The 12369-nt window shown below is 42.4% G+C and overlaps 1 protein-coding gene across 1 annotated transcript in view; it reads left to right on the forward strand.

The window, feature by feature from the left end:
* The first annotated feature begins 906 nt into the window (after positions 1–906).
* Positions 907–12369, forward strand: part of ACAD9 (acyl-CoA dehydrogenase family member 9) — a 44612-nt gene continuing 33149 nt past the window's right edge. The window contains exons 1-2 of the mRNA XM_032412022.1: positions 907–1117; positions 6154–6247. Of these exons, the coding sequence (XP_032267913.1) occupies positions 950–1117; positions 6154–6247 (262 nt within the window). The 5' untranslated portion in view covers positions 907–949. The remainder of the gene's footprint in view (positions 1118–6153; positions 6248–12369) is intronic.

Here is a 12369-nt window from a genome sequence, read left to right on the forward strand (position 1 = left end):
AGACCGTTGGGAGCTTCCTGAAGGAACGTTATACTCTGCCTGCCTCAAGTTTTTGTCAATGGGCTGCAGGTTATAAGGACATTGAATTTTATCTACATTAAAATTAGTAAGTTAGGAAGTTAGGTTATTGATAAGAATGCTTTTTTTCTTGTAAATCACTAAGACATTTGTAAACTGAGGGAGACTCCTGTCTTAATAGGACTAATCTCTATAAATTAACCAGTTGTTTTTCCTTCCCTTCGCTTTAGGGCAGCCAGGAGTGCCTGAGGAATGTCACACAGATCCCACCTCGGGGGGGGGGGGGGGCAGTTTGTGGGGGTTGCGGGGTATCAGCTTGTGTTTTGTCCTCAGCTTGCCTTCTCCCTCAACATTTCCCATAGTTGTGACTCAGGATTCTACCCAGACCTCTTTCTGGCAGAACAAGCCTTTTATTTTCCCCTTCCAAAATAAGTATATGTAACATACATGAAAGCTATGAATCAAAAGGAATCCTCACAAATCCACTTAAAAAACACAACATTACGCTACTGAGTTCCCCTCCAGAGATAACCAGTATTATGAATCCCCCTCCCACGTCCTTTTCCTTGGATTTGCCACGTCCTCGTTGCCCCAACTGGCAGCAGGAAAGCAAGTGGAGACAGCTGGGCCTCCGCTTCGGCTCCCGAGCGCTGAGAAGTTTCCCCCTGCCGGCACTGACGCAGCCACCCACCAGTACTTGAAATTAAAGCCCTTCCCGCTGCCATTAACAGCCCAGCTAGAAGCTGGCAACATGGCGCCGGCCCGCCCCTTCAACCTCCCCCTTTACACCCCCGGCTCATGGGAGGCCGCGCAAGCGCAATGGCGACGGGAGGGGTGGTGCAAGCCAGGGGCGTGGCCCAGGCCAGTGGCGTCATCGGGAGGCGCCTGTAGGGTGAATGTGACTGAGGCTTTAAGACTTGTGGGCGCTTGGATGGCCACGTCGGGCAGCATGGGTGTCGCGGCCCTCTTCTTGCGCAGGGCGGTAGCGGCGCGTGCCTCCCGCGCTCTGGTGGCTTTCGCCACGAGCCGGCGCCTGCTGCGCACTAGTCCGCCGAGCCGAGCTTTCGCCAAGGAGCTCTTCCTGGGCAAAATCGAGAAGGTAACGCCGAGCGCTGGCCGACCCTCGCTCTTGCCTCCCGCGTTTTGCCATTTAGCAAGGAAAGAGGGGTCGAAGTGAGAGTCCCCACACCTGGCTGACAAATACGCCCGCCAGGCGGGGGGTGTGCTAAAACTCCCAAGTTCCTGAGTCCCACTAGAATCTTTCCAGCGAAAGGGAAGAGCCCTTTACGGGGCCCTGACACTCAGTCTACAGTTCTGACAGCTAATTCTTGTTAGGTCAATTTGGGAAACCCTAGGCGAGGTGGTCACTGGGCAACCCTCAACTCAGCGTTCTGCCCCGGAAATGGGCGGGGCTTCCTCTCGTTTCCTAAACAGCTCAGACCGTGACCGTAGCGCTCTCCTGTCCGTTTCCAGCGGCTCCTTAGCTTTCACAGCTTGAGTTCCAGCGCCTCACCTTGCCTCAGCAGGCAGGCTCCAAGGCGCCTTCCACACCCGGTCCCTTCCGTAGGTGGTAGAACCCAGTAGTAACCTAGCTGTTACTCAGTAGGCGGCACTCATCGAGCACTCGTCATCCTCTTGTTAATGGATTTGACCTTGGTTCTGTGACTTTCAGCCTCAGTTCTTTCAGCCTTAAAATGAAGCTAGTTATATGTTCTGCCTCACAGATGAGTTGTAAAATGAGATTTGCAGTGCGCGGAAATGCTTTTTAAACTGTCAGGTACCGTGTCGGTGCAAGAGGCAGCAGAATAGGTAATGTTTGCCGGCTTCACCACTTAGTAGTCTGTGACCTTGAGTTACTCATTTCACTTTCCTGTGCCTGAGTTTACAAATCTACAAAATAGTGAAAGTGGTACTTGCCCTCCCCTAAAAGTGCCGTGCAAAGCAAAGGAAAAAAAATGTGTTTAAAATGTTTTGAGGTAGGCTGAAATGTTGGCTGGTACTGTGTTGTTTTAAGGAGTTATTCTCTGGCTTTTCTTAGACTGTTCCTCTAATCAGTCAGGCGATACAGGTGCAGAAGTTGAAACTCAGAGTGGCTTGCCCTGCTAGGAAGTGCAAAGCCCGTTTTTAACGTTTGAGAAACCATTTTTCCCAGAACCTGGGGCTATTGGGGCACTCGGTCCTGGAACGTCCATCATGCCTTCCAGCACATTGGTGAAAAAACACAAATCTTTCATGCTTCTTTTTCTCCAAGCTTCATGTACCATGTCCCCCATCCTCACTTACCCATCAGCTTGGCTTCTTGTTTCACTGAGGAAGTACATGCAGTCAAAGGAGAACCTCCACCACCGAATTTACCCCTCCTCCCCACATGTGTGCCCCTAGGGTCTACACTCGATTGCTATGGATGAACTATCTACTATCTACTATCTACTCTTAGCAAAAACCAGCCTGATCACTAGACCCCATGCCTTCTCACCTACTCAAGGGCATTGATCCAGTAATTCTCTCCTTTCTCATCTACATCAGTGATTGTTCCCTCTCTGCTGCATCTTGAACTCAGACCATTCCAGCTTTTGTCCTTAACAATCTGCTAAAGCTGCTCTCTTGTGAGGTCAGTTAGTGACCTCCATGTTGTCAAATCTAGTGGTCTGTTCTCATCTTCCTTGACACAGTTCATCATTCCTAGCTTCTAAAAAACCATTCTCTCCTGGCTTTTCTGTTGACTTCATTGGCTGATCCTTCTCAGTCTCCTATGCTGGTTCTTTCTTGGCTCCTTAACCTCTAAACGTTGGCCGGTCTTTCTGATTAGCCCAGTCAGAGTTGGGAATTTTCTTTTTTTTTTAATTGTTTTTAATTTTTAATACCAGTGTAGTTAGCATACAGTGGTACATTAGTTTGAGGTGTACAATATAGTTATTCAACAATTCTAATCATTATTCAGTGCTTATCATGTAAGTGTACTCTAATTCCCCTTCACCTATTTCGCATTCCTCCACTCACCTATGCTCTGGCAACCATCTGTTCTCTTCAGTTAAGAGTGTCTTTCTTGGGGCGCCTGGGTGGCTCAGTTGGTTAAGCATCTGCCTTTGGCTCAGGACATGATCCCAGGGTTCTGGGATTGAGTCCTGCGGTGGGCTCCCTGCTCAGCAGGGAGTCTGCTTCTCCCTCCCACTCTCCCTCTCTGTGCGCACTCTCTCTCTCTCTAGTTCCCTCTGTCTCTTAAATAAGTAAAATCTTTAAAAAGAGTCTTAGTCTGTCTCTCTCTTTTTTCCTCTTTGCTCATTTGTTTCTTAAATTCCACATATTAGTGCAATCATACGGTATTTGTCTTCCCTGACTGGCTTATTTCACTTAGCATTATACACTCCAGTATAGTTAGCATACAGTGTTATTATATTAGTTTCAGTTGAAACTTTTTTCTTTTTTTAATTGAAATATGGTTGACACACAATGTTACATTAGTTGCAGGTGTACAACATAGTCATTTGACAAGTCTATACTTAGGCTCATCACAAGTGTAGCTGCCACCTGTCACCGTACAACACTGTCACAGTACCATTGACTAGATTCCCTATGCTGTACCTTTTCATCCCAGGAAGCCTGTACTTCCCACTTGTCTTCACCCATTTTTCCCATCCTCCTACCTCCTTCTCCTCTCGCACCCATTAGTTTGTTCTCTGTATGTATGGTTCTGTGTTTCAAAGTTGGGGTTTTCTGAGGCTCAGTCTATAGACTTCTCTTTTTATCCACAACTCTTCCTTTAATCTAATTTAGTATTGTGGCTTTAAATATCATCGGTATCCTGACGACTCTAATATATTTCTCCAGCTCAGATTTCTCACCTGAACTCCAGGCTCTTGATGTCTACCTTTCTACCCAAAAGCTCCACTTAGATGTCTAATCGGCACCTCAGATTTAGCGTATCTGAAACTGAGTTCCTGGTGTTACCACCCAATCTTGCTCCTCCCCCCAGTCATCTTTATCGTCGATGGTGGTGGCTCCGTTGTCCCACTTGTTCAGGCCAAGCACCTGGAGTCCCCTTGGATGCCTCTTATTCTTGTAATCCACGTCTAAGCCAACAGCAAATCCTGTTTTCTCTACCTTTGGGATATATTTAGAATCTGACCACTTTTAAGCCCCCCCAGTGCTACTGCCCTGATTCAAGCTGACATCCTCTCATTCATAGCATTACTGCGGTTTGAGCAGGAACATGGCATCTGACGTGCTTAGAATCTCTGAAAAAGAAAAACCTTCAAGGTCCTCTAGACCTATAGCTGTCACACTGCCCTCGGTTGGCCCCTTGCTATTCCTGGAAATGTCCCAGGGGTTACTGCAGGGGCCAGTGGGGAGTTGAATGGGAGGCATTTGGGTGACCTTCCCACCCACAGCCTCAAACTTAGCAGCTCGGCTTTTACCTGTTTTACGTATTTGGCTTCTGTAGTAGACTTATTTGAGAAACCGGTTCCACTGCTTCAAAAAATTTAAAAACCGTTGATAGAAATCAAGCCCAGCACCCCTGAGGCACCCCACTGGGTTTTTGAACATTGCTGTCAGAGATTTGTTCTTATATGCACTTGAGCTCTCTCTTCCTGCAGCAGTTACCCTTTGGTTGTAGGTGAGGGCCAACTAGTTGCCAGGCTCATCTCTTCTCACCTGGTGTGCTCACTGGTATCAGAAGGGAATCATCTTCCTCTAACACCACCTGTTGCACAAGCCCACAGGAGCCAGTGAAGCTCTGAAGGGCCTGGGTTGAACCTCTGTATGTTCAGCTAAGCAGCTGGCTTTGTTCTGAGAGGCTGTAGAGTGATGAAAGTCTCAGCATATTTTCCGTCTAGACCATCTGGAGGGGAGGGTCAGGGGTGGCCCGGGGCAGGGTTGGGGGGCAGGAATTCCTTTAAGTCTGCTGTCACTTTTGGATAGGGACCCACCACAAGCCTGTAGTCCTGGGTCCTGAGAGGAGAAAACAGACTTGCGAGCATGTTACTAGAGTGGACAGGCTTCAGTGGCTGACTGGATACACAAGGGGCTGGCGGGGGAAGACTGAGGACTCCTCTGCTTTGAAGACCTTTCTTGAACACTCGGTGGGAGGTGCCATGAGGAGAGGCAGGGCTCCTGGGGGCTGGCAGCCTGTGGCCTGGGACATCACTTCTCAGCTGTTGTGAGACCAAATCCAAGTACTCATCCAAGTCCTTGAGCTGTTCTGGCAACTGCAGGGGTAGCAGGAACCCAGAAAGCCAGAGGAGCTAAGGACACAGAAGGAGGATTTTAGGCAACATATAATGATGGCCTAGTGAGGAATCCTAGGTCAGCCAGAAACATTGGCCATTTAACAGTTTGAGACAGACTTGAAGCTCAGCTCTTTTCCAGGCTGTGAGGCAGAAATGAGAGCAGAGCCAGTGTCTTATACAAATAATTAACAGCTTCTTCATATTCTAGGACACACCTTATCTCTTTTGAGCCTCCCCTTCTGAGGAGAGGGAAGCTGACCCTGAGAAAGGCCAAGTCATACATATAAGTGGTAGAGCCAGAGTTGAATTCAGGTTGATGTGGCTCAACAGCTGGGTCTCCTGCAGTGATCTCCTGCGAGTAGATGTCCTCGGAACAGGAGGGACGGAGGCTGGAGTGCGTAGCCAGGTGAGAACCTGGCGAGATGGGAGGCCTCGTCACCACCATGTATTCTTGTCAGTGCAGCATCTTCGAACTCCCAAAATAACCAGCGTAGAATTTTACATTTCAGTAGAGAGCTTTCCTATCCTATTGCCTTTCACAATCCTCCCCACACCCTTGAGTAAATATTTACCTGCATGTTATGGGTAGGACAGTGGAAGCGTGGAGAGGGGAAGGGGTTTGGCTAAGGCCACCCAGTTAGCAGGCTGCAGTGCAAATCAGGGAACAGAACCCAGGGCTTTGAAATGTTAGGGCTCTTTGTTTCATGGGACACTCAGTGGAACTTGTTACTGATAGGGAAAGCTGGGCAGAAGATCCGTCTCGGTGGTTCCAGGATCTGCATTCTACTTCCGTCAATGAGTGCCACATACGGAATCTAGCAACTCTGTTTCCTCCCCTTTTGACTGATATTACCATGATGGGAGGTTGCTAAAAATTAAATTTTTAGTAAATGTTTATCATTTTTAGAAAGAAGTTTTCCCGTTTCCAGAAGTTAGCCAAGATGAACTTAATGAAATCAATCAGTTTGTGGGACCTGTAGAAAAATTCTTCACTGAAGAGGGTATGTATGATCTTCTTTATCATTATTAATTTCCATTTTAAGGACAGTTGATTTGATATATACATTAGAAGCAGTATACATAGGGGAAGCTCTCTTGAATGTCATTAATCATGTAGAAATAATATCTATTGAAAATATTTTGCTTTAAGAATCATCCCACTTGCTTTGAAATTTAAGAAAGAGAACAGATGAACATTGCGGGAGGGAAGAAAAATAAAATCAAACAAAATCAGGGAGACAAACCATAAGAGACTCTTAACTCTAGGAAACGCACTGAGGGTTGCTGGAGGGGAGGTAGGTGGGGGTTTGGGGTAACTGGGTGATGGGCATTAAGGAGGGCACTTGATGTAATGAGCACTGGGTGTTAAGTACAACTGATGAATCACTGAATTCCACCTCTGAAACTAATACACTGTAGGTTAATTAAAGTGAATTTAAATAAAGAATTAAAAAAAAAGAATCATCCCAATTGCTATTTAATTAGAAGACACCTAGTTCAGTGTTTCTCAATGTATATGTGGTGAGTGATCGCTTTTAAATATTTCCAGACTGTTGCAAACCAACACTTTTGTAAAATACAGTAAAATGAACAACTAGAAAAATGGAAGGAAAAAAAAAAGACCTACAAAATATAAATCCGTTGATCATGTGCTTGGTTGTGTGGCAATATAAAATTGCTGTAAGTGTTTTTAAAGGTTTGCTCTCTCTGAGCTTGTTATGAACCAGGAATATCTAGCAGCCTGCAGACTGCAGGTCGAGGGCACCAGTTTAGCCTGAAGAGCCCTCCTTTAGACCGTTCAGCCAGTCCTTTGACAGGGCTGCATCTTGGCCAAGGGAACTCTCTGGGGAGTTCAGTGATGATTGACTGACAGTAGTATTTCTCTAGCACTGAGGACCCCAAAGGGTTCTTTTTTTTTTTTTTTTAAGATTTTATTTATTTATTTGACAGATATAGCGAGAGGGAACACAAGCAGGGGGAGTGGGAGAGGGAGAAGCAGGCTTCCCACTGAGCAGGGAGCCCAATGCGGGGCTTGATCCCAGGACCCTGGGATCATGACCTGAGCCGAAGGCAGACACCTAACGACTGAGCCACCCAGGCGCCCCCACAGGATCTTCTTTATGTGGGTTTTATTTATGAATATGTGCCCTGCTAGAAGATTAAAACTGAGAAATTTAAAAAATAGTATGTTCATTTATTACTTTATTTAAAAATCATGAAAGCCCAGTACATGTTAACAGAAACAATATTTTAAATGAGAAATAATATTTATTCACAAACAAAAAAAATGAGTATGGTTTTATAGTTTTGCAGATCTTTTTAATATTCAGCTTATTATTATATGTAACAACAGATCAGAATCTAGCCAGAACCAGGTAGAATCCAGCTGGATTCTCATAACTTTCTGCATTTAATCTGTGATATAATTCTTACAGTTCCAGGAAAACCCCATTGTACACTCATGATAGAATTAGAATTAAAAAGGCAAAGAATATTTTACTATTATTAAAATAGCTTTGGCCCTGTGAACCCCCTTGAAGTATTTCTGTCCGTGTGCACCCCCCCTCCCCACACTAACTCTTGTTCTGTTGCTGGTTTTAAAAGTCCCTTTCTTGTGTATAAATATCTTTTATTTAGAAATATTTCTGTTTTTGTTCTAGTGGTTATCTTCCTACTTGTATCTTTTTTTAGTTCCTTGTTCTTTTACTTAAACTTTTACTCTCTGATTTGTCAGCGTTTTCATAAGCTTTACAGAGGTATAATTGATTATTGCACCTATTCAAAGTATAGTGTTTAATAAATTTTGATATATATATACCCCCATGTTGATGAACACATTGTTATGCTAGTAGTCTTTTGGACCCATATATTAGGTACAAATTTTCTAGGCAGTTACATGCTTTATTTATTTTTTATTTTTTTAAAAGATTTTATTTATTTATTTGACAGAGACACAGCGAGAGAGGGAACACAAGCGGGGGGGTAGAAGAGGGAGAAGCAGGCTTCATGCAGAGCAGGGAGCCCGATGTGGGGCTCGATCCCAGGACCCTGGGATCATGACCTGAGCCGAAGGCAGTCGCTTAACGACTGAGCCACCCAGGCGCCCCTTACATGCTTTATATATCAATTATTTTAAATTTCTCTGGCTAATTTGTTGAAATAGTCCTAGTATTTCCACCTTATTGGAATTAAATATATCCAAAATTTATATTCTGAGTCAAAAGTAGAAATTTTCCCCAAATGGTATAGATTGTCCTCATCAATCTTGTCTCCCAGTGTTTGTTTATGAGACTTCTGTTTTCTTAAACAGTACAAACATTACATGTCAATGTTTAAATATTTGACAGTGTGGTATTCCAAAAAAAATTGCTTTTCTTACTGTTCAGTTTAGTCATCTTCATATGTCCTTAAACGTTACTAATCACTTGTTACTTCATTTTCCTCTGTGTTTTTTTTTTTTCATTTCCCTTAGAATATTAGTGTTTTTGTTACTGGTTTCTAAGAGATCATTTATGACTAAGGATGTTAACTATTTGCCATGCATTACAAATGAAATACCATGTGCTCTCATTTTACTGTGATGTTTTACTTTTTGGTTGTATAGAAGTTGCGTATTCAAATATAATAATGTTCTGCTTTAAAAAACATAGGTACCCCCAAGGGGCCATCAATACAAGTTAATAAACATATCCATTACCCCTAAATGCTTTCTCAGGCCCTTCTCATCCCCTTCTCATCCCCACCTGTCCCCAGGCAACCACTGATCAGCTCTGTGTCACTGTAAATTAGTTTGCATTTCCTGGAATTCTATTTAAATAGAATTCTACATTACATATGTTTTTGCATAGCTGCTTCTGGTATAATTTTGAGTTTATCCATGTTGCATGTACTAATAGTTCATTCCCTTTTTTTTAGCGGGGGAGGGGCAGAGGGAGAGAGAGAATCTTAAGCAGGCTCCACGCCCAGCATGGAGCCCAACATGGGGTCAGTCTCACAATCCTGAGATCCTGACCTGAGCCGAAATCAAGAGTCAGATGCTTAACTGACTAAGCCACCCAGGCACTCCTAGTTCATTCCTTTTTAACACTGAGTAGTATTTCTTTGTCTGGATGTACCACAGTTTGTTTATTCGCTTACCTATTAATTGACATTCAGTATGTATCCAGATTTTAGCTATCACAAAAGATACTGTGAATATTTTTCTATGAGTCTGGTGTAGACAGGCATATACTCACATTTCTCTTGGGGAGGTATGAAGGAGTGGAATATCTGGATTGTAAGATAGGTTCATGTTTAACTTTTTAAGTAACTGCCAAACTGTTTTCCAAAGTGGTTACCACTTTACATTCCCACCAGTTATTAAAGTTCCAGTTACTCCAAGTCTCATTCTAATGGGTGTGTTGTGGTATCTCATTGTGGTTATAATTTTCATTTCCCTAATAACTAATAATGTCGGCATCTTACCGTGTGCTTATTTGCCATCAGTATATCTTCTTTAGTGAAATGTCCTTCAAATATTTTATGCATTAAAAAAATGGGATTGTCTTAACTATTGTTGAGCTATAGGAAGTCTTTATTCTAGATACAAGTCTTCTCTCCAGTTTAGCAAAAATTTTCTCCTAGTCTGTGGCTTGATTTTTTTCATTTTATTAGCAAAAGTTTTTAATGTGAAGTGCAATTTTTTCTTCACTGGTTCTCTTTTTTTGTATTTTATGTAAGAAATCTGCTGAACCTAAGGTCAGGATGATTTTTGTCTCATTTTCCTTTAGAAGGTTCATATTTTTAACTGTCAACATTCAGATTTATGACCCCTTTCCAGTTAATTTTACATATGACATGAGGTAAAATTTCAGGACTTTTTGCATATGACTATCCAATTGCTCCAGCAACATTTGTTGAAAAGATTATCCTTTCCCCATTTAATACACTTGGTACCTTTGCCAAAAATAAATTTACCAGAAGATTGTGGGACAGTAGCAGAGTAGGAAGCACCAGGAATCTGTCTCCCCACCTAGACAACAACTGCAATGGCAGAATCTATGTAATGTAACTGTTTTTGGAACTCAAGTCTGTTGAAGGCTTGCAGTTTCCAGGGGAGCATGGATAGTAAATTGCAGTTAATTTTGGTCAGTTAGCTCTGAGCACAGTAGCAGCTACCCATCTCCCACCTTCAGCCCGAAAGCAGGCAGCTGTGCACTTATTCCTGGAGCAGCTAGCATTTGGCTTGTGGGAGCCAGAGTAGCAAAAAAAAAAAAAAAAAAAAGACCTTGTCCATCAAATATTAGGGGTCTGTGTTCTGATTACTGTTTCTGATCACAGAGGTACAGACCAAGAGGCAGAGGCCATTTTTCTACCTTCTCTTACTGTTGCAAGCCCTTACCCTTGTGGCCGAAGTGACTTCCAGCGGATATAAGATGCTGTGCCTTTTTTTGTCCCCCCCCTTTCATTTTTTTTTTCCTCTTTTGGGAGGCAGATTGAAGACAAGGACATTCAAAGCAACCACATATACAGGGGGAATTATAAAGTCACCACACGTGCCCAGGGAAAGGCATAGACTCAGGAAAGACCTAAGAAGACCTTAGGTTTATACCTGGGGCACATCCTTGGCACAGACACAGCCAACAGCAATTCAGAACAAAACAAAACAAACATGAAAAGTACAGTCAACAAAAGCAAAAATCAACATGTGGGACTATAGCAAACTTAGAAACTTATGCACGTCACCTAAGGGAATGGGAGAAAATATTTGTAAAAACCGTATATCACATATGGGGTTAATAATCTAATACAGAGAACTCCTGCAACTCAATAGCAAAAAAACAAAAACAAAAACCAGACAATCCAATTTTTAATTAGAATAATGCCGCATAGACTAAGTTAGGAAGTGTTTCCTCCTCTTCAAGTTCCTGTAAGACTTTATGTAAAATTGGTATGATTCCTTCCTTAAATATTTGGCAGAATTCACCAGTGAAACCATTTGAGCCTTGAGTTTTCTTAATGGAAAAGTTTTTACTAATTCTTTTTCTTTTTTAAGATTTTATTTATTTATTTGACAGCACGAGCAGGGGGAGAGGAAGAGGGACAAGCAGACTCCCTACTGAGTGTGGAGCCCGATGCAGGGCTTGAACTCAGGACCCTAAGATCATGACCTGAGCCAACGTCAGACACATAACCGACTGAGTCACCCAGGCGCCCCTAATTAATTCAATTGCTTTAATAGATATAAGGCTATTTAGGTTACATAATTTCTTTTGTGAATTTTGATCATTCATAACTATTAAGGAATTTGTCTATTTAACAAGTTGTTGGACTTACTGGCTTAAAGTTGTTTATAATCTTTTCTTATCTCTTTATCCTCTTAAAGTCTGTAGGATTTGTAGTGATATTCCCATTGTTGATTTCTGAAAAGTAGTCCATTGTAGTCAGAGAATATACTTTGTATAATTTGAGTCCTCTTAAATTTATTGAGATCTGTTTTATGGTCATAGTATGGTCTACTTTGTAGATGTTCTTCCATGTGCACTTGAAGACAATATTCTCCCATTGTTTGGTTGAATGCTCTATAAATGTTAATTAGGACAAAATTGGCTGACAGTGTTGTTCAGATGTATCCTTGCAAATTTTTTATCCACTCTTTCTATCAGTTAATGAGAGAAGGACTTTTCCAGCTATGGTTGTGTGGTTTTTTCCTTCTCATTTCTATCAGTTTTTTCTTAATGTATTTTAAGGATCCATTATTAGGTGGATGAAAATTCAGGATTATGATATTCTCATGATGAAATGACTCCTTATGAAATGATCTTTTTAATCCCTGGTAATAGCATTTGTTGAGAAATCTACTTTGGTGTTACTATGCTACTCCAGCTGTCTTTTGATTGGTCTTAGTATGTTATATTCTTTTCTGTCCTCTTAACTGATTTGTGCTTTTATACTCAACGTGAGTTTCTCCTCGACTTAATAAGCATAGAAGGGATTGTAGAAATACAAAATTATCATGAAGTACACGCTGTAGTAAAATTGGTATAGGCAAGTTCCACTAATGGATGCTAGTGTTAATGGGTGAAAGTTGGAGGAGAAACAGTTTATATAATCTCAAAGTAGTTCCCTATGATATTTACTAATT

Source organism: Phoca vitulina, unplaced genomic scaffold (genome assembly GCF_004348235.1).
Source record: "Phoca vitulina isolate PV1807 unplaced genomic scaffold, GSC_HSeal_1.0 scaffold13, whole genome shotgun sequence".
NCBI classification, from domain to species: Eukaryota; Metazoa; Chordata; class Mammalia; order Carnivora; family Phocidae; genus Phoca; species Phoca vitulina.